The sequence below is a fragment of the Stegostoma tigrinum genome, chromosome 16 (assembly GCF_030684315.1).
Source record: "Stegostoma tigrinum isolate sSteTig4 chromosome 16, sSteTig4.hap1, whole genome shotgun sequence".
Lineage (NCBI taxonomy): Eukaryota > Metazoa > Chordata > Chondrichthyes > Orectolobiformes > Stegostomatidae > Stegostoma > Stegostoma tigrinum.
This window is the reverse complement of record NC_081369.1, coordinates 40992468-41008354: the sequence shown is the minus strand read 5'-3', so window position 1 is coordinate 41008354 and position 15887 is coordinate 40992468. Positions and strand designations below refer to the sequence as shown.

The 15887-nt window shown below is 39.6% G+C and overlaps 1 protein-coding gene across 1 annotated transcript in view; it reads right to left on the bottom strand.

The window, feature by feature from the left end:
* The window catches only part of LOC125459953 (polycystin-1-like protein 2), a 93885-nt gene that overhangs the window by 57609 nt on the left and 20389 nt on the right, over nucleotides 1-15887 (bottom strand). The window contains exons 8-12 of the mRNA XM_059651535.1: nucleotides 10305-10436; nucleotides 7772-8000; nucleotides 5140-5318; nucleotides 3528-3758; nucleotides 270-371 (exon numbers count right to left, since the gene is read on the bottom strand). Coding sequence (XP_059507518.1) covers nucleotides 270-371; nucleotides 3528-3758; nucleotides 5140-5318; nucleotides 7772-8000; nucleotides 10305-10436 — 873 coding nt within the window. The remainder of the gene's footprint in view (nucleotides 1-269; nucleotides 372-3527; nucleotides 3759-5139; nucleotides 5319-7771; nucleotides 8001-10304; nucleotides 10437-15887) is intronic.

Sequence of the window (15887 nt, the reverse complement as noted above, 5' to 3'; positions counted from 1 at the left end):
GCCCAGGGTATATCAGGAAAGGTCAGTCGAGCCATAATTTTTTTAGATTTAATGATTGGACACAGGAATACATTACCCTACAACAGCAAAGACTCATATTTTATGGTGTCTTTAAAGTAAAATAAATCATGCCACACTTTGAAGGATGCAAGAAAAAGGTTTGTTTTTGTTAATTTACCATTCAACTGACAGCATAAATTACAACTGAAGGGAAGAGATAAAAACAAGTCTTCACATTTCATAATTCAATTTCAAAGACATCAGCTAACCTTAGCTGTGGTAGCCGCCCCTTTGCGGTGACCAGTTTGAATTCTTATCAGGTAACGATGTTGTGCAAGAGGGTCATTATCAAATAGGACTGTTACCTTTGCCTGAAGAATGAAAACCATATGAATGTAAAGGAACAAAATAGAGAGAGAAAGGAAATGGGAGCTTCCATAATACAGAAATTCATTTGTAAACATTTTCTCATAAAGATTTAACAGTTTGGCAATTAACATTTGACATTGATTATAACTGAATTCTACAACTGCCACAAGGCAGCTCACTCAATAGTGCTATTACAAAGATATGATGGAAAGCTACACTTAAAATTAGAAATACATGCAATAAGTTCAATATTTAGGCCATGATTTTTCTGTTTTTTTTAAACTCTGTCTCTTTCGCTCCACTCTCAATGTTTATTTATTTTATTTCCAGTAAAGTTGCATGACTTTTTCATTCATCACATTTACCTCTATAAATAGTTTTTAAACAAAATCATTGCCCTATTATTAATAACCACACCCACAATAAAACAAAATGCCTGTCCGTGATGCCAACACAAGAACTCTTGTTGGAGGCTCTTGTTGCAACTGTAGATATGGCAAGTTGAGACAGCCACTAACTGAGCCACAAATTTCACAGCCTATGGTTTTCGCAATGTTCCCACAATGGAGCATTTCGTTGGTTCAGCAGGTTTATAAAAAGGCAGCTTAGAACATAGAACATAGAACAGTACAGCACAGAACAGGCCCTTCAGCCCACAATGTTGTGCCGACCATTGATCCTCATGTATGCACCCTCAAATTTCTGTGACCATATACATGTCCAGCAGTCTCTTAAATGACCCCAATGACCTTGCTTCCACAACTGCTGCTGGCAACGCATTCCATGCTCCCACAACTCTCTGCGTAAAGAACCTGCCTCTGACATCCCCTCTATACTTTCCTCCAAACAGCTTAAAACTATGACCCCTCGTGCTAGCCATTTCTGCCCTGGGAAATAGTCTCTGGCTATCAACTCTATCTATGCCTCTCATTATCTTGTATACCTCAATTAGGTCCCCTCTCCTCCTCCTTTTCTCCAATGAAAAGAGACCGAGCTCAGTCAACCTCTCTTCATAAGATAAGCCCTCCAGTCCAGGCAGCATCCTGATAAACCTCCTCTGAACCCTCTCCAAAGCATCCACATCTTTCCTATAATAGGGCGCCCAGAACTGGATGCAGTATTCCAAGTGCGGTCTAACCAAAGTTTTATAGAGCTGCAACAAGATCTCACGACTCTTAAACTCAATCCCCCTGTTAATGAAAGCCAAAACACCATATGCTTTCTTAACAACCCTGTCCACTTGGGTGGCCATTTTAAGGGATCTATGTATCTGCACACCAAGATCCCTCTGTTCCTCCACGCTGCCAAGAATCCTATCCTTAATCCTGTACTCAGCTTTCAAATTCGACCTTCCAAAATGCATCACCTCGCATTTATCCAGGTTGAACTCCATCTGCCACCTCTCAGCCCATCTCTGCATCCTGTCAATGTCCCGCTGCAGCCTACAACAGCCCTCTACACTGTCAACGACACCTCCGACCTTTGTGTCGTCTGCAAACTTGCTGACCCATCCTTCAATCCCCTCGTCCAAGTTGGAAGCGTAGAGTGACCCAAAGTAGTAAAACAATAAACTACCATTACCATTTAGATTGTAGGCTGACCTCCAAGAGATGGTATGATAATGCAACAACTGAAATAAATGCTCTGTGAAGCAAAACTTCTAAGGACATGCTGAGGGAGTATGTCTAAATTATTAAGTATAAATTCCGGGGAGTGGCTTTTTTGTAGACATTATATAAGAGCAACTTTTAGTTCTCTCAAAAACTCCTACTCCTTCAAACTTGGGATGTCTATGAAAATGCTTAAATCAAGTGTCACCCTGATCATTGTGCTTGCTGCAAATAAAACAGCAGCTGGAAGCAAGCTGGATGAAAGAAACAGATTCTGAAATAAAATTCAAGTGATTAAACTGCAACAATAAAATAACCAACTATTGCTGGGACCTGGTCGCCTTCATCCAATGATTTTAAAGGCACTGGTTGCAGAGATAGTGGAAACATTGTCTGAAATATTCCAGAGCTCCTTGGATTCTGAAAGGGTTCTAGGTGATTGTAAAACTTCTAATGTAATGCTCTGTTCAAGAAGGGATGAAGACAGAATGCAGGAGACTATAGGCTACTTAACCTAACATCTGTCATTGGGAAAATGCTAGAGTTCATTATTAGGGAAGAAATAGCGGGTCATTTAGAAAAGCCCAACACAACCAGAGACAATATGGTTTGTGAAAGGGAAATTATGATTGACAAATTTGCTAGAGTTCTTCGAAAATGTAACAAGCAGAGTTGATGTTTCCACTATTGGGGAACCTTAAATCAGGAGACATAAGTACACAATATGGGGACATTAGTTTAAAACTGAGATGTGAAAGAATTTCTTCTCCCAGAAGACAGTGAATGTTTAGAATTCTCTACAATTGCAGAAGCTAGATCACTGAAGGCATTTTACGAGGAGGTAGACAGATTTTTTTAAAAATATTAAAGAGTTGAGGACGAGTTAGCATGAAAGAGGAGTTGAGGCCTGGTGTAGATATCCAGGGCCTTACATTAATGGCAGCGCAGGCTTGAGGGGCTGAATTGCTTACTCCTGCTCCTGTTTCCTGTGTTCTTTTAACTGTAATGGGAAACATGCAGAATGATAAATGAAAATAAATTAACTTCCTGCCGTATTTATAAGTGAAGTGTGATACTCTCTTTAAAGTTAAAGTCAGCCATATACTCTGACATCTTATAAACCAACACTCAGAGCAGTGGGTCAGAAAGCTACAGTATTCAGCTGGGCTCTCATGCACAACTTTAAATTTGAAACATGCACTGCCCAATTCTGCATTCAAAACATCGTCTAAGAACAAAAAGACAGATCAGGCATTTAGTTTCAGTCCCAGAGCTCTAAATAGTCAACACAGATTCATGAAACCAGCCCTTGTGTCTGCTCTACAAACGTAAGTTCAGCTAGTCTTTTCCTGCTACGAATCCTTTACATTGACCTCTCCTGTATTGATATCGATTAGCTCCACCTTAACGATACTTCATTAGGCTCAAAAGAAGAGAAATGAGATTTAACAGTTGTTATCCTCGTTTGCTTGGCTCTTTGTGAAGTATAAACTAAATTAACAGAAATATTTTCAGGGAGAAAAAATAATAAGCAAACAACATCCTCACCTTGATTAAGTCGCTTCTATCCTTTACTCGAGCCCAAACTAGAACAATGATGTAAACACCAAAGACAGCAGCTACAAGTGACACCACCACAGGGTTTTGACTAGTTTGAGCAAACAGTTGTGGTGTTTGTGCCAAATCCAGTGTGTTGGGCATAACAAAAAAGGTACTGCCGAAAAATGTTAGATGGTTACAAAGGCAATGGCTTTCATCAGGAGTCGTCTGTGGTCCAACCTAACAAGGGAATAAAGATACAATGGGTGATGCTCAGAGAAATACGTAGAAACTCTAAACAGTAAATGCTCTGTACGACCAGGGTCTGTCACCTTAGCAAAAATAATAATTGTACATAAACAGAAATTGTTGGAAAAACTCAGCATATCTGGCTGTATCTGTGGATGCAGCATTTTCAGATGCTGTGACTTCTTCAGTTCTGAAGTCACTTATCCTGAAATGTTTCCTCCGCTTGCTTTCCACAGATGCTGCCAATCCTGCTGAGTTGTTTCAGCATTTTCTGTTTTTGCTTCAGATTTCCAGCATCTGCATTTCATTTTTTTTTGGTTGCTTATTTGTACATGTTGTGGCATATTATGAGTACAGTACATGGTCCACATTTCATTTAGTTAAATATTACATGTTGATTACAGTAATGTAAAAAAAATGAATATATAGAAGTATACCGCATATGCGTAGCACTGGCTGAATGGATTAGCATTCCTCCTTAAGTGATCAAGGTCCAACATATTAAGACTTATGGTGCAATGCGGATAAAGTTTAATTCGTTTGGCAGGGGGAGAGTTGAAGGAGAGGGCTGATGGAAGGAGTCAACATTTCTCAGAAGTTGTTTCCTCTGGCCAGATAATGTGTAAAAATGCAATCTGATATTCAAGCACGTAGCACATAGTGATCACAGAACTGAGGGCTTCATTAACAGACCTGCTCAACTGCAGAATTCAGTGTGGCTAGGAATTCAGCAAGGGGTTAGGAGGTGCTGTTTTATCCTTTTTTTAAAAGTTGGTAGCTTAGTGAATGTTCCCTGCTATTAGTTTAGTTTCTCATAAATAAAGAAGTAATTAAACAAAAATAATTGATTCCATTAAACAAACACCAATTAACACAGTAAATGACTGAATAAGGTTAGATAGACTTGGTGGGACAGAAGGTGTGTTGTTATTGCAACCTTTGGGAGTTTACAGTGAGCCATATCAGTGCTAGATGTCTTCGGCTTGAGAAACTTTGGCTCAGAGGCTTTTAACTGGAATCTGAGTTACAGACAGATTATGACTACAACATTCATTTTTAACAACCCCATTTGAATGGCATAGATATTGTTTCCTAAACCCATTCCTCATCAAAATACTTTATTTGATTCTCAAAAATAATCAACTCAGGTCAAGAGTTTTAACATGCTGTCTTGGCACTACAAACATTAAAGGTTTCAATTTACCAGAACCTCCCAACTGTAATAAAACATGGAACAAAATCCTTCCAAAACTCCTGCAAGCTTTGTGTCACATCTGCTGCAATCACACTACCACCCAGTGTTTGTACTACCGACAGGCTCTTATCATTAGGAGCTGTTACATATGAATCTTCTTTGAGAAAAAAAACTAACCTGACATAGATTGTGTGACCATTTCTCTCCTGTCCAAAATAAGCATTGTGTTGTAAATACACTGACGTTATAGTTCAAAACCTCTGCCTGTGACATGTTTGATGGTTCAATCATCACATAGTAAACTCCTTCTCCATGCTGTAGCATTCTAGGAGTCAGAATCCAGGTACATATGTGATCTTAGGGAATGAAAAAAAAATTACATACACCATAGTGGAAGGAGACAAAATTGGAAGTCACGAGCATTACCCAAGTCAGAATTTATCAGCACAATGCAGGACTGAAGCCCAGCGCTGTCTCTGCACCTTCTGGTACCCTTGACTGCATTCTTGGGGTTCCTCTCCTTTGAAATGATGGCCTCCCACTTCCACGTATAAGTCTGGTTGCTTAATAGTACCACCAGAAGTGTTGCCTCTGCTAGAAGTGTGCCTAGCAGAGAATGCCAAATGGGGTATGAGGGTAGGGTTGGCAAGGGATTGGTGGGAGTAGGAGATGGTTGCTAAAGGAGGCCACCTCTACAAGGTCCCCCCTTGGGCCATAGTGGATACCATTCCAAGGAAACCCCAAGTAAACTCAGACAGAAGCCACCACAATTCACCAGCTGGTGTTCACAGGAGCTCCATCTGGAAATAATGCACTAATTATTGAATTACTGAAAAACGCAAGCAGTGACAGGGAAGAAGCTCTTAATTGACCTCTGGTTCGAAGGTCCAGTCTCAACTTTCCTTGTCCCTGACAAATTACCATGGTATCAGGAAGACAATTGGCTGTTCATCCTCACCATTTTATAGCCAACCCCCCAACCACTGCACCCCGCCCCCATACACACATCAGTCTGTCGATGCTAAACTGAAGTGATTGGCCCTAATGTTAGCATACAAGACCCCAAACTGCCCACAACATGGTGACTATGTGCAAAACATTGATGTTGGGGTAGAATTTAACTGGGAGGAGGTGGCAAGCTTCTTCCCTCCCATCTACCCCCAGAAGGAAAGTTGGCAGCCAGAAACCGACAAGAATCCTGCCCCAGAACCGTAGCACATGCTGTGGGTGAGCTACACTCCACCCCTCAGTGGGAGAAAGTTCTATCTTCTGAAGCTGCCAGCCTTTCTAATCATTGTGGGGATGAGTTTGGGGGGTGATTGGGGAAAATGAGCTGAGCACCTGCCCTATATTACTTGCCCCACCCCATTGAAAACACACCGGAGAGAATGTGTAAAATTCATCCCAATGCTTCTAATCATCAGGAGAGATAACGAACAACCAGCTGCTTGGAACTCAAAGCATTGTCATACAGTATAGTGACAAAAAACAGTTGAGATTAGCCAATTAAGTTTCAGTTGTGCCTGAAATTGAATTAATTTCATTCATTTTATTTAATTCATTGAATAAGTCATGGGATACATTTTTAACTTAATATTTTAAAATTAGGACAGAAAAACCTTTGTAATTTGGCACATGACAGCCAAATTGTTGCAAATTTTAAAATCATTTAAGAGTGAAAGAACATTACCACTGAACAATGATTCTGTCAGGTGCAGTGTGCATTTAGAATTAATATTAGAAACATAGATAGGCAACATAAAATGTTTTATCCATGTTCTCAAAAAAGTCATCTTTACATTTACAGTTGAATATTGTCAATTAAGGGTTATGAGACAGCTCTTCTAATATTTTGTAAATTGGTCATCCAGTCTGTTGTATGATTTTACTTGATAAACACAAGCTACAACATCTCAGCTTAATGTTTAGGGATGACATTGAACTTTTTTTTCCTTTATTCATAAAAGGGATGAAGATATCACTGCGAGGCAGCATTTATTGCCCATCCCTAATTGCCCTAAGTGTAGAGTCACATGTAGGTCAGACCAGTTGAGGATGTGAGTTTTCCTCCCGAAAGGACATTAGTGGACCAAATGGGTTTTTTCAACAATTGACAATGAATTCATGGTCATCATTAAATTCTTAATTCCAGACATTTTATTGAATTCAAATTCAACCATCTGCTGTGGCAGGATTCAAACCCAGGACCCCAGAACGTTATCTGGGTCTCTTGATTAACAGGCTATCATCTCCCCCTATATCTTGACTTACTTGTAACATCATGACTTCTAAGTCACTTTAGCTGAGTCTAGACATTACCCATGACTCTTCTGTTAATACTGGAGAAGTTGGAGGTGCAAGACAACATTGGAAGATGTGGATTTTAAGTGAGTTAGGGTTGTCTATCATGTTTACACAAGGTTACAGCTCTCTAATTTTCTTTCAGAACTAACATTTGAAATTAAACACACTCATCCATATCAGGGCAGAGTTATTGAAATGATATTCAAATATCTGAAAGATATTATTGAATACTTTTGTTCATTATTTGTGCCATTACAACCCCAGAGATACACAATTGTCTTGGAAATTCAGCATTGCTCCTGTTTTGTTTTAACCATTTTGGAGGTACTTTGCAATCTAACTTGTTTGAAAATTGGAATGAGTACATAGATGAATATTTAATAAGCAATGAGGTGCTATGAGAACCTGCAATTACTGTATGCTAGGAGTCAAATAATCCCAGGATGTAAAATGTTCAGGCTTTATAATAACAAGAGTGAAAAGGATAGCAACAAATTCAATTTACCTCCATTGGTATTTATAATTGGAAGCACTGTTTGAAGCTGAAACATTGTTTCATTGGGCATATATTGGAAACCAAGGAACATCTGTAGGGAGCAACGCTCTTCTGAATTTATTTGAATTACGATAGAATCCTCATCTGAAGTGACATTTAGCTCCATGCTCAAGCGACGTCCAGATGACCTGTATTCTTTCATGAACATGTCGCTCACATTATCCCTGAAAAGCACAATCTAAAAAGTAAAAGGTGACCATCATAATTATCATTCATGAGGATTGAAGGGGCTGTTTTTGAAGTTGCAATTTTATCCCCATTTTAATTCCAATTAATCTGACTCAAATTCTATCGATACCACTCATTGCTTTGAAAATGTCAATTAAATCACCTCAACGCTTTTTCTTGTAAGGAAAATAGTTGCAGAATCTCAAGACTGTCATAATTAGAAGTTGTCCTTCCTGGCAATATAACTTACTCATGATGTTTTTGCTCTGATCATTTCTTCTTCCAACTGACCTCTTGCATATCTCTTTCCCCATGTTTCAGCTCTGGCAACTCTTATAGCAGCCCTTTTATTGAAGGTAAGAGCCTCGTTATTCCTTTGGTCTTTCAATGTATTGTGGCTATCCACAAAAATGTCAGCTTTTAATACTTGAGACAGAGGTGAAAACTGCATTCTCAATCTTCTGCCCATCAGTAACTTTGGGTGGTGGTAACCAATGTAAACGTGAAACCTAGGAGCAGGAGTAGGCCTTTCAGCCATTTGAGCCTGCTTCACCACTCAATATGATCATCGATGTCATATTCCCACACCCCTTAATGCCTTTAACGTCTAAAAATGTATCTAACTCATTTTGTCGTGGTAAACATTAATAACTTTATCGTGCAAGATTCAAAGCTTGATTCATCAGTCATCCAGTTTTTGTCCATGCTCCTCTTTTGGCTTCTTTGGAATCTCATGCTTTGAATAGATTCCTTTGAGTGCTTTTAGAATCATGGTGTCTAAGTGATACTGAGCAGACATTTGTTCAATCCATTTTGGGTAATTGTCTATGACAATAATGAAGATCCTGCCTTTAGATTTGAATAAACCCATTCCCAGTCCTTCCTATGGCCTTAAGGAAAAAAGGGAAGGTTAGTGTTTTTTTTGGTCTTGGCTATTTACAATGCATGGGAACACACTTGGCAGTCATTTCTTACATAGAGTGAATCCTACTTGGTTACCAGGTTAACCATCACAAACCCACAAGACACTGGGTCCTTGATGAATTATTTGAAGAATCACAGAGCAAAGTGCTCTCTCATTAAAGACGAGCAAGTCATCACTGATAAGATACTAAATAAAGATCTGCAGATGGTGTAAATCAGGAACAAAAACAAAGTTGCTAGAAAAGCTCAGCAAGTCTGGCAGCATCTGTGAAGGAAAAAACAGAGTTAAAATTTCGGGTCCAGTTCTGAGGAAGGGTCACCAGACCCGAAATGGAAATAGAGGGTTTTTTTCAGGATGGCAGTCAGTGGCTGGTGGGGTTTACAGGGGTCAGTGTGGGGACCACAACTATTCACATTAGGCATTGACGATCTCAATGAAGGAACTGAGGCCATTGTTGCTAAGTTTGCAGATGACACGATGATAGACAGATGGATAGGTTGTCTTGAGTAAATGGGGAGGCTGCAGAAGGACTTTTATTTGGTTTGGTAGTTGGGAAGACAAATGCAATATTAATATTCATTTTGAGAGGGCGAGAATACAAGAGCAGTGATGTACTGCTGAGGCTGTTTAAGGGTCTGGTCAGACTGTATTTGAATCATTGAGAGTAGATTTGGGAGTTGTAGCTAAAGAAGAATATGCTAGCATTGGAGGGAACCGGAGAAGCTGTACAAGAATGATTCCGGGGTTGACAGTGTTGACGTGAGGACTCTTGGTCTGTACTGGATGGAGTTTCAAAGGAACTTATTGAAGCTTATGGAATACTGAGAAACCTGAAAAGAATGGATATGGACACGATGTTTCCACTAGTAGAAAGACTGGGACCAACCAGCACAGCCTTAGAGTGAAGGGACGGCTCTTTACAACTGGGATGAGGAGAAATTTCTTTAGCCAGAGGGTGGGGAATCTGTGGAACTTATTGCCACAAAAGACTATGGCGGCCAAGCCATTGAGTGCATACAAGACAGAGATAGATAGGTTCTTGATTAGTAAGGGGATCAAAGGTTACATGCAAAGTCAGGAGAATGAGGTTGAGAATCAGATCAGCCATGATTGAATGACAGAGGAAATGTGATGGGCTGCATGGTCTAATTCTGCTCCTATATCTCATCATCTTATGGTCTTAATGCTATTAAGCAGCTTCTAGACTGACAGGAGGTGCATCTCATCTGGTTTCTAGCGTCGTATTAATGGTTAGCATAAATGTTAGCCTGTGATAGACATGGGCGTGGATTTAGTTCACAGGAAAATAATCAACATATAATAATCACATCTTGCACTGAGGAACATGATAAAGGTTTGGGTAACAATCCAAACAATAATAGAAATTACCTCAATATTCTCTGACAGATTGTAGGCTGCAACTTCAGTGTGGTTAGAGGACAGCAGAGACAAACCAGCGACACCACCAGTGATGGCTTTCCCTCCAAATGATCCGAATGGATTGAAATCAAAACTGAGCATCTGTGAAACATTCAGAAATGATCATATATTTAACTTGTCTTGACTAACTATTAAGATAAGTAATTCAGAAACCTCCAAAGCATCCAATGCAAAAATCAGAGTTAAGACTTTTTCAGATGGCACCAGGTGATTGTCCATCAGAAATGTAAACTTTCTGGACAATTCCCACATCATCAGCTGTCATGAGATTTTCAACATGGTTGTTATGCACAAATTCAGTCAATACTGCTGCTCTGATTGTTCTTCTATCAGAAGATCTGGACCAGAGTGTAAAATGTACCTGCAGAGTAAAGTGTTGGAACATTGACGATGATCTACATATTTTCGATGATATCTACGCTATATGTTATTTAACCAAGAACACCAAATAAAATGGTTTCCACGTACATATTGGCAATTTCTGAACTTATAATCCACCAGTTTTGGCAGATTTCTACTTATCCTAAGCTACAAATCAGTTATATAGAACAGATTTCAATTCCAAGCCTCAAAAATCTATAAAAATAAGAGACAATCATCTCAGAAACTTCACTAATTGCAATTCCAAGACCAAATGTGATCTTTCCCATGACTTAATTCTTTTGTCAATGCAGTGGTGAATTTGAAAGGAACGTACAAATTAAAAGAAGTAGGCCATTCAGTTCTTTGGTCCTGTTTCAAAATTTAATAGGATTATGTCTGAGATGATTATTCCACAATCATAGACCTCTAGCATCTTTTCATTCATTGGTAATCGAGAATCTATTTATACCGACCTTAGCAACAATGAAGGAATCTACTTCAACCACCTTTTGAGAAATTAAGTTCCAAAGGCTCACCCCACTCTTGTGGGGAAAACACTTTTACTCTTTTTCTTAAATGGAGTCACTTTAAATTTAAACAATAACCGAGTTCTAGATTCTCCACCAACAGGCAAATTCCTTTTCTTATTCATACCGTTAAGATCCCTCAGGATCTTAGATGTTTCACAAAAATTGCTCTTATTCATCTAAATTCTAGTGGATACAAACCCAACTGATCCAATTTCTCTTTATAAAACCTCCTACTCCGTGTATTGCGCTTTGCATTAGTTAAAGATGGAGACCAATACTGTATACAGCACTCCAGATTCAATTTCAGTGATACTTTATCTAAATAATGAATAACCTCCCTTCCTTTGGCTCACTTCCCTTCATCACAAATGATAGCATTGAATTGCTTGCTGGACCTGCATATTACCTTTTGTGATTCATACAGTAGACACACAGTTCCCTCTGCATCTCAAACCCTGCAATCTGTCACCACTTAGATAACGTGCTTCCTTTTTATTCTTCCTGCCAATATAGGCAATTCCATATTTTCCCACATTGTTCTACATTTGCCAAATCTTTGCCCACTTACTTAACCTATCTGCTTCCCTTTGTATCCTCCTTCTGTCTTCTGCGTAACTTACTTTTCCTCCTAAATTTGTGCAAATTTGACAAGTATACCTTTAGTTCCTCCATCCAATTTATTTATATAGGTTGTAAAAAAAAAGATGTCAGCACTGATCCCTGTGGCACACTACTCATTATATTTTGCCAGTCAGAAAATGACCATTTCTGACTGCTTTCCGAGGTTGTAGACATGCTCACCGAGCCGGTGGGTTCGGTTGCAAACATTTCATCACCCTGCTAGGTAACATCGTCAATGCACCTCTGGTGAAGCATTGGTGTTCTGTCCCATTTGTTATTTATATGCCTCGGTTTGCTGGGGTGGTTGGCAACGCTTCTGTTTCTGTTTCTTAGTGGTTTGTACCCGAGGTCTGATTGAATGTGTTTGTTGATGACTAGTGTATATGGAAAGACCACACATATGGACCAGATACTCAATCACACCAACCATCCCACTGCCCACAAATGGAGCTGCATCAGGACACTATTTAAAATGAGCCACAACACATTGCAGCAACCTGGAACTATGCAAAGCAGAACAGGAGCATCTATACGGAGTCTTCAAAAGAAATGGATACTCAAAAAGCACAATCTGCCATGACCTCCAACCCAACACGACCAGACTCACTGATCACCCTGTTGTACATCAAGGACATTTCAGAGATGACCACAAGGCTGCTCAGGCCCCTAGGTTTCACAGTAGCCCACAAACCAACAACCACCCTATGACAGCTACGGACAAATAAAAAGGATCTCATACCTAAAACCAGCAAAATTGGTGTAATATACAAAATACCGTGCAAGGACTGTGAGAAACACTACATTGGCCAAATTGGAAGAAAACTGACAATACAGATACGTGAACACCAACTAGCAACTGAGAGACATGACCAGTTCTCGCTTATTTCACTACATACGGACAACAAGGGACACAGGTTTGACTGGGACAACACATCGATAATCGCACAAGCGAAAGAGAGACACACCAGGGAATTCCTGGAAGCTCAGTATTCCAACCAGAACGCCATCGATACACACATTGAATTATAAACCACTGTGAAACAGAACCGGAAGTAATACCAAACAGCCCAGCAAACTGAAGCATATAAATAACAAGCAGGACAGAACACTAACGCTTCTCCGGAGATGCACTGACTACGTTACCTAGCAGGGTGACGAAACGTTTGCAACCAGACCCACTGGCTCAACGAGCAGATCTACAACCTCATCCACAACCCGAGCTGCAAATCTTCTCTCAAACTTTAAATGTCTGCTTTCTGTTTCCTATTAACTCGCCAATTTTTTCTTCATGCCAATATGATATCCCTACATCACAAGTCTTTTTCTTCGATAACTTGGATTTGGTGCTTTATCAAATGTCTTCTTGAAATCTAAGAACAGGACATCCGCTGGTTCTCCTTTACTAACAGCACAAGTTACGTCAAAGAAAGCTGTGTTCTGTAAGGTTACAGTCCTCCTTTGATATGATGGTTGATCAGGTGGAGCTCTCAGGTGGAGCTAAGTCTTTTCTTTTCTGAGGGCTTTCTTTTAAGCTTATTGATTTTTCTGCATTTTTCCCCACATAAAGAGAGATAAAGAAAAAAAGAGAGCAATGGATGCTTTCTGTATAAAAGCTCCAGGTCTTTTTATTACTCTGTTGTTCTAGGCACTTAAAGCTTTTTAATAATCAGTAAGCAGAGTTAAAAATCACTCAGCACAGCTTAATCAATGACAGGGCTGGTATCAGGCAATAACTAGCTTAATTTAAAAGCTTCTTTGTGCCATTCAGTTTCAAATTCTCCCGTTTACTATTTCAGAAAAGCAGCATTGTATGCGCAGCTAAAGAATATGCAACTCTTCATTTGCAAGTTGCAAAATCTTCATGGTATTCCAGATATTGCAGTCCAACTTTTCTTTCAGTTTGTAGTCCAAAAAAAAGGAAATACGTGGTCTGTTACAGTGTAATCTCCATGGTAACACTTGTATCAACTAGGGTCCACTTGCTGACCAACCAACATGCAGTTGGTCTTTCCGTTAACTGGTATTCTTGTGATGAATGTAAGATCAAAAGTTTCAAAAGAGTATGTTTTCTTTTAACAATAATACTCAAATCCTATCACAATGTACCAGACCACGTCCAGTATAGTTTGTTCACTGGTTGGCTTCAAAACATTCTGGTCCAAGAAAATATTCTAGTCAATGAACCTCTAAACTTTGCTACATTTGCCCATCTGATTTTTAAAGTCTTTATGTAGGTTAAATTTTCCATATTATCACTGTTACTTTCTGACAAGATCCCATTATTTCTTTATTTATGTGCATTCTCTTACATCATTACCATTCAGGGATCTGTATGCCACTCCCACAAGTGGCTTTTTTCCTTTATCATTTTTTTTCCCCCTCTCTTCCCAAACTGCTTCTACACACTGGTTTCCTGAATTCTGATCATCCCCCTCTAAAGAGTTAATATCAAAGTTAATTAATAGAGGTACATGTTCCTGGCTTTCTGCCCTTCCTAAATATCATGTACTGCTCAGTATTCAGGTCCCAATCTAGGTCATCATGCAGTAATATCTCTGTAATGGTGATCAATGTGCACTTGGTCATTTCTGTTTAGGTCGACAGGTAGTCTATTGTGTTTGGAACGCAATGTTACTTCAGATACAGAGCTTATAGTTTTGTCCTTTTCTTATTTTTGAAATCTTTAACATTATCTGTTGATTTACTGTTGGGCATGCAGTCGCCATCCCTTCTGTCAGGGTCCGCTTATCATTTCCCACCTTAAGACATTTGCTTCTTGCCTTGACTCTAGTCTTTACCACATCTTTCCAACTTTGATCCTTTGCCCCGCCTCCCCCACAACTATTTACTTTACTGCCACACGAGTCTTTGTGGTATGCATTTATTTCTCTAACCTCATTTGCACTATGATAAATTGGACATGACTCATAATTATCCAGAGGTTATTATATTCACAGTTTCACTTAATTTTTCTGTGAAGTACAGACGAAGGGGTGGTATGAAGTCCATTAAAAATTAAGGTGTACGTATTCTTAGCTGTAGATATGCTTGACTTCAGTGGTAACAATTAACTAGGGCAATGCAGACTGAGCTAATATGGAAAACTGAAGGTTTGGCTGCCATAGAAACCAGCAGACCCAAGGCTGAGATTGAGAAAAGCAGAGACCCCATATCGTGTTGAGAATCATAAACTGTGCTGAAACCTTTGCATTTCTGAAAAGTTATTTTGGGTAACCAGGAGCAACCTGTGCCTAACATAGGCTTGAATAAATCTATGCTTGTTGAACCTCAAAAGCCAAAACATTTAGCGCTTCATTATGATCATCTTTCTTTGCTCTGTCTGTGATGTTGGTACCTGCATGGACAGTGATGGCTGGAACATTATAAATTCCTCTCCAGCTATAAGCTGATACCCCAAACCCTGGCACCAGGCAGGTAACAAAACCCTCTGGACTCTCTTTTGCTGCACTAAATACTATTCTGTCTCTAATATTATTATATTTCTATTAGCTCCCCCTGCTTGAATGGCTTTCAACAATGCCATGGTGGTTAATCCACCAACCCTGCATCCCTCACCTCTACTCCATGCAAGCTGAAAGAGCTTCAAACTTGTTGAACAATTGCAAAATCTGAGGTTCCTGCATTCTTGGCATCTTGGTCTCCTTATTTTCCTCAGCTGCAACCACACTCCCCTGTCCCTGACCAGTCACCAAATACAAATATCCAGTTAACTTTCCCCTCCCTGCTGTATTGTATACAGCTCAACTTCCAGCTCACAAACACAGTTGGAGCTGCTTGAGCTGCAAAATGTCTAATAGGGTCTAGGCCCAAAACATCAGCTTTCCTGCTCCTCCGATGCTGCTTGGCCTGCTGTGTTCATCCAGCTCTACACCTTGTTATCTCTAGTAGATGTGTTTGCTTTGGGTCATACTGGCATCCAGGGAATTCTACACGCTATGGCCATGATACATCATCTTTCCTCCCTCCTAAATTTGATTTAATTATCTATTTAATTAGT